This window comes from Macrobrachium nipponense, chromosome 30, assembly GCF_015104395.2.
Source record: "Macrobrachium nipponense isolate FS-2020 chromosome 30, ASM1510439v2, whole genome shotgun sequence".
In the NCBI taxonomy this organism is placed as follows: domain Eukaryota; kingdom Metazoa; phylum Arthropoda; class Malacostraca; order Decapoda; family Palaemonidae; genus Macrobrachium; species Macrobrachium nipponense.
In genome coordinates, this window is record NC_087218.1 from 3,672,337 (window position 1) to 3,679,220 (window position 6,884).

At 41.3% G+C, this 6,884-nt stretch overlaps 1 protein-coding gene across 2 annotated transcripts in view; it reads right to left on the minus strand.

The window, feature by feature from the left end:
- Positions 1-5,930, minus strand: part of LOC135202233 (DCN1-like protein 3) — an 11,765-nt gene extending 5,835 nt beyond the window's left edge. Inside the window, exons 1-2 of one of the 2 annotated variants that reach the window (XM_064231506.1) lie at positions 5,737-5,930; positions 796-952 (exon numbers count right to left, since the gene is read on the minus strand). In XM_064231506.1, coding sequence (XP_064087576.1) covers positions 796-910 — 115 coding nt within the window. In that variant the 5' untranslated portion in view covers positions 911-952; positions 5,737-5,930. Of the gene's footprint in view, positions 1-795; positions 953-5,447; positions 5,565-5,736 lie in introns of those variants that run through there. The other variant, XM_064231505.1, reaches the window with a different exon arrangement.
- Between the last annotated feature and the right edge of the window lie 954 nt (positions 5,931-6,884).

Consider the following 6,884-nt stretch of genomic DNA (forward strand, 5'->3'; position numbering starts at 1 on the left):
TGTTCAAAAAATTAATTAGTACTTTGATACAGGCAGTCCCTGGTTATCGGCAGGGGTTCCATTCTCAGTGGGGGTGCTGTTAAGCAAAAACTGCCATTAACAGACACTCATTGATGAATTTCGATTAATGGCACCCATGTTTAGTGGGTTATGGCATCATAACTCTATGATCAGCACCTTATGGCACTCATAACCGAAACTTTGCTGTTATGGCGCCATAAATTGCCGATTTTATGGCGGAAGACAAGCGCCATAAAACCAGATTGCCATTAACTGGGCCTGGCGATAACCAGGGACTGCTTGTACTTATCTACTGTTAAAGATACTAGCTTATATCTCCACACTAGTAGGTGACCTTCAAACAAAAGAAGATTGAATGGCTGACCACATATGACTGTCTAGTACAGCCATTCTCCACCAGGCGTGTTTCAAATGTTTTAGTTCACTAGAATTCTTCTTACCAGCCTACAAGTAGTGGGGAGCTTGGGCAGGATCTATAACAATACATAAGTATCCAAACAACAAATTTCATTGTACAAATTTATATTAGAGATGACTCTTATAAATATAAGTGATTCCCATATTGAGAAGGGGATGGTGGTTAGTGCAGCTGTATAAAATCCACTTAGTAGTTAATGACCTTGTCTGAAAGTTATACATGGGCATTCCAGCTTGTATCTGCAAGCTAAATCCTATGTAAAGACCAAAGTTTGTATTTGTGTCCAAAAAATTAATGCATACTCATAATCAAGTAACAATGTGTAATGAAACTAAAATAGGGATTTTCCTACAAACCTCTGGTTCTTTCATACTCAGTCCGCGGTGTAACATGCTGTAGTGGGGGATATTGTGGTATAGTAGGATGGTGGGCGGGTGGAGAGACCTTGAGACAAGACAAGCACTTCCCCATTGGTCCCCTTTGCCCGCCACACCTGACCTCCCTCGCTGACACCTGGAAAATGATAAAATTTACCATAGAAATATGAAACGCCATACATGTCCATACCCTTAAAACATGTATCAAAATCTTTCACAAACAATGCTTAAAGGGGACATCATTTACCTCTTCTTGAATAACTTTTCAATTTCATAGATTTTCAAGTTGAAGGTTTTCTATATGGTTTATTAAAAACTATATTAATAAATATATTCGTGCAACCTTCTCCTTTTCATTTACCTTAGACATCACCCAACACGGGATAAATTTAGACTAAGCTTCAGATACCCATAAAACTGGAAACTACAACCGCAGCCTGGTTCTGCCATTCGCCTACTGGAATGGTTCTGGCATTCGCCCACTGGAAAATTCACTTGTCCAAGTTTTTGTTCAAGTTTATGGTATTTACCATTGTTTTATGATTTATATTCATCTTCAAGGAGTGGGTACTATACACAGAGCCCATTTTCCAAATAAACTGGGAGTTGCCAAACTAGAAGGGTGCAGTAGGGTATAGGCCTAGTTTCAAATTTTACCTTGGGATTTTACCTAACCTTGACTCATTATTCTCTATAGCCTAGTAGCTCAATCTTTCATCACGGACAAAACTTAATGGAATGGAATACAGTTTAGGCCAAATACAAGCACTGGGACCTATGAGGGCATTCAGCACTGTCAAGGAAATTGAGAGTACGTAGGTCTGAAAGGTGCAAATGGAGGAAAACCTCTCAGTCGCACCATGAAATAATTATATTCGGAGAAGGTGGATAGCTTGATGGAAAAAATATATGAATGGAGGTGGAGTAAAAGGAATGAAAGAGTTTGCCGTTAGGGGTCGTAGGCACACTGCAAAGATCCTAAGTAATACCTACATTGCACCCTGTGAGGTATACTGATGGGTTTAGCCCACTACGGAGCAAACTTAATATGGTACACTATAGCCTAGCCTGACCTTAAAATGGGTAGCCCACACTTAGCCTTGCCTAATACAACACACATATTAGGCACAGGATATTGGTACGGCAGCCGTATCCCGATCGCGGTAGATATTGGTACGGCAGTGAATTGCGTATGCGACATAGTGTGGTGGGGGTACCGCAGATTCTGTCAGTGGTGCTGTGTTGCGCTCTTGACTTGCTGTAGGTACAGCAGTTAACTGTATCCGTTTACCAGTTTGCTAATCTTACTGTATTATGTGATCAGAGTTCGGCTTTTAGGCGGGACAGTCCCGCTTTTTGAACATCTGTCCCCCCTTTTTTAGTTAGCAAAATGGACCCCTGCCCCTTTTTTTTTGCTTTTGTGAATTTTGTCCCGCTTTTTTGTGCTACAAAAACAAAACTATCCCAATTTTAATAGAATAGTGCTGAAATTTTGTTTAATTTTGCCATTTAACTAGCTGGTAAATTCTATCGTCTTCTCCGACAGCTGCAATACCCAACGAAGTGAATTAAAAGAATATTGTAAAGTGGGATCACCTGAAGAAAAGCGACCCCAACACGCGCTGGGGTCGCTTTTCTTCAGGTGGAAAATATTGGGGTCGCTTTTCTTAAGGTGAGGAATTAACAGGGGTTACAGTAAGGCCGTGGCGGAACGGCCCTTTGCGCCTTATCCGCATATTTAAAGATTCTTGGCAAGCTCGGTATGTTCTGGCAAGAGGTAATGTTGCCCTGCGCGTGGTAGCCACAGGGGTTACAGTAGGTTTGATTATTTTTGTACTGAAATTGCAAGACAATACACTTTTAATTAACTATTGATTCTTTGTCTAAATTTGTGTTTTTAACAAATGTTTAATAAAGTAGTTTTTAATGAATATATATTTTTTTCTCCTTTTTTCTATAATATTTTGAGCTAAAGTGGGTCCCACCGAAGATTGGAGACACCCAACAAGCAAGGGGTCGTTTATCTTCAGGTGGAAAATATTGGGGTTGCTTTTCTTCAGGAGGAAAATATTGGGGTCGATTTTCTTCAGGAGAGGTATTAGGGGTCGCTAATCTTCAGGTGATCCGTAAAGTGTATAAAGGCAGCCCTTCATTGCAACTGCCGATGTCGGGCAAAATAAAGGGCCGAGAAAATCATCAAAGGTACGATGGTAGTGTATATATTTATATAATCCTCTTTGAATCTCCTCTTCGCAGTTCTTTTCAGGACCGATTCGATAGTTCGTGACCTACGTATAGGGTAAAAACCGCATGGTACAGGGTGGACCATGTACGATCAATGTGTACAACCCCCAAAAAAGTACATTATAACGCATCCTGACATCGGAGATGGGCATCAGACGCGACTTGTTGTTGGTGAGAAACTGAGCTAAGACCTCTACTCCGGTGTCAGGACGCGTTATTATGTACTTTGGTATTATTTCAGTTTCAACCATTATGGGAAATCTATTATATTGATATTTTTCCCGAGTAAAGCACGTGATAACAAACACTTCTTCTCAATACATTATTGTCGCTAATGCATACTTACAGAGAAAAAAAAAGATTAAGTTTTTACCTCGAATTTTTCCTAAGTCGGGAGAGGTGTTTCCTCTACGGTAATGTTTACTTTTAATGAGCCCTCTAACTTACTTTCTTACGCAAAAACAAAAGCAGTTCCAGTTACTCAATTATTGGCTGAGAGGTGTGACATCGTTATGACGTCATGGGTTTCATAACCAATTACGAATGACTTGAGTCGAAAACTAAGTTTCACTAGCATTTCAGCGGAGTAATAAAGTTACTGTCTAGTGTCCACTGGTATCCTTGTTTGACTGAATACTCGAATAATGAAGCAAAAAACGGCATTTTGTCTTCCTCTACCTATGGCAGAGGTAGTGGGCTGGCCCTTCTGGCATTAATTTTGACAGACCTTCGATTTCCTACCGATTGTTTTGCAGTGCAATGTGGTTGTCGGGTACCTGGCCACTTCCTACTTTAAGTTGCATGTCAGGGAACCTTGTGAACGGCTTCACGTTTTCCCTCAAAGCAGCAGCACATTTTTATCAACCAACAGTTTAAGGTAAGCTTCATTAATTTATAGAGTATATTATAATGGTGGTAGTATAACGATGTATACAGCAGTACCATCACTTTGGATTTGGTTGATGGATGTTAGGTAGTGGCCTTAAGGAGGGGTCGCAGGGGGGCGGAGCCCCCCCGCTAGGCCTAGGTAGGGGTACAAGGCCTAGGTAAGGTTAGGTGGTTGTATTAGGTTCGGTAGTGCCCCGAAAATCACTGTGGCCTTAAGGGGGGGTCGCAGGGGGGCGGAGACCCCCCCGCTAGGCCTAGGTAGGGGTACAGGGCCCTAGGTAAGGTTAGGTGGGTTTGTTAGGTCTGTGGTGCCCTGAAAATTACTGTGGCTTTAAGGGGGGGTCGCTGGGGGGCCCTACCCCCTCCCCCCGTAGGCCTAATTAGGGTATGGGGGAGGGGTGCTGGAACATTAATTATTCATTTATTGCAAATATCATTCAATGCCCCAACACCCTCCCCCCCCTTACCCCCACCCAAAACCCCGGTTCCCAAAGGGTGTCCCCCATAATTGGTGGATGACTAGGGTATACAGTAAATCTCTAAATCGGTTGGTTTGCAGTCAAAATAAACGTTAAATTCATTGAAACCACACTATTTCTGATGCAACAAATATATTTTTATTGCATTTTTCCAAATTTGGCTGAAACTAAAAATTTACCTGTACTTTTCTTGGGGTTGTACACATTGATCGTACGTGGTTCACCCCTGTACCATGCGGTTTTTTACCCTAGTATACAATTTTTGAAAGTTTGAGTCTTCATAGATGTCTATGGCTTTTTTCAGCTTGTTAAAGCCTGAAAACATAAGTTTTTCTTCGAAAACTAATGTATTATTCCGCGGTTCATGCTGTTCCGTTCCCATTTTTCTTGCTGTCACTGATATTCCTGCGGCGGTAAACAAGGGTTCGCACATGCACAATTCACTGCCGTACCAATAACTACAGCAATTGGGGTACAGCTGCCGTACCAATATCCAGTTCGTACATATTAAGGTTAAGGCTGCCTGAGGAAAATCATGGGATTTAGGTAGGTAATACAATAGTATACCTATACCTAGGTAATAGGCTCAGTCTGCCAAGAAATTAATCATAGAACAGTCTGAAACCCTGGAATTCCATACTGCTTCCAGGGATGGGTCTGGCTAGCCAATAGGAGCAAGGCATTTGAAGATCATGGAATAGGTAACATACAATTTTAGCTAGGTAGGCTAAGTCTGCCAAGGATGTCTCAAATCCTGGAATTCCATACGGCTTCCAGAGGTGGGTCTGGCTAGCCAACGGGAATATGATCATTTTTGGCCTCTGATGATATAATCATGGAATAAAATATATAGGTAATAGCCTACTAGGTTACGTTTGCCTAGGAAAAGTCTGCAACCCTGGAATTCCATACTGCTTCCAGATGTGGGTCTGCTAGCCAATCGTTAGGCTGGAATTATTTTCGGTCTTTGGAAAGAAAAGAAGAAAAGGTGGCCCAAGATCACCTTATACTGGAACGAACCTCTGAATCCAGATTCCTAGTAATTCCCATTCCAAAATTCAGGAGACGAGAACCGCCCGACGACGACGACGAACGACTTCACTCGAGACCTTCGTCGTCGTCAGAATAATCGCGAGAAAAAAATAAATAAATAGTAAATAAGGAGTCGAGGACGAACATCCGTATGTTTGAAACGACCTCGAAATAATGGAAGAGATGAAAAAAAAAAATTTACGGTTTGGTTTATTTATTTATTCAGGCTGCCGCATAACTACAGAAGTATAAGTAGTATAAGTTATAGTCGCCTTACCTTCCTCAGCGGGGACTACCTGCTTCTCCGGCAACCATGAGCGCCTATTTCCCTTCTCCTGGACGTGCTACTATTATCTCGGAATCATCATTCGACCTTCCCTGGCTCCTTTTCCCTTCGAGAAAAACAACCAATTCTCTTCGCTCTCTCTCTCTCTCTATCCTGTGTGTGTGTTGTTTGTTGGAGGCGAGAGCCAGCGAACAGACGCGGAGGACGTCAGCTAGCGGACATCGACATGTTTCCTCTTCGTGACTGCTTCAGTGTTCGCTGGAGCCACGAGTGACGACGGATTCCGATCGTATCTCTTGCTGTAGTTTCTCTCAAGAAAGTCTTAATTTTCTGGAATTGCTGTCCACCTAATGGCAGTGCTGGATCCAGAAAGCTTTCATTTTTAAGGGGAGACCAAACTTAAAAAAAGACCACTTATGATTATCATATATGTAAAATGTATACACGTACGGTAGCCTACATATATCAATATTTACATATATGCAGACATAGTATATGTACTTAAAACAGTAGTAGTTTTTGTTGTTGCACAGTTTCTGTTGAAATACTCATCAACTAAGTATAACCCATTAAATGCTCGCTACTAATAATGATTTATAGAAAAGAAACATGTTTCTATTTATTCATATCCATCAACAGGGGGGTGAGGGACGTCATTGTGACAAGTAGGCCCCCTCCTTAAATCTGCCAAACTAATGGTGTTTTTTTAAACTAAAAAATTAAGTTTAATAAGATTTCATAGCGAAGTGAATCAAATTCCCATATCTTAATCGTAGCATGCCTGAATAATTCGTGCACGGCCGGATAGGTTAGGTCAAGGCTTGAATGTGCACAAATTATTTTTAGATTGAGCCCGACTTGAGCTGGTGATTTCTAGTCAAAATCGATCGATATCTGTTACGATGAAACCTGAATCATAGACGTTCGATCCACAAAGTAGTACGAGTACATTAACATGGTCAGCTTCAAATTATTTGCAAAATTAACTTTTTATACATTTGGCTCGATCCCAGCCCTCGCCTAATCTTGACCCTACTGGCACAAGAATGTGACAAGATATCAGGGAAATTAGAGTCGAAACTAATGTCCTTTGCCGGTCTTTGGTTTAATAATTACTTTAGTTAAAATCCTAAACAGCT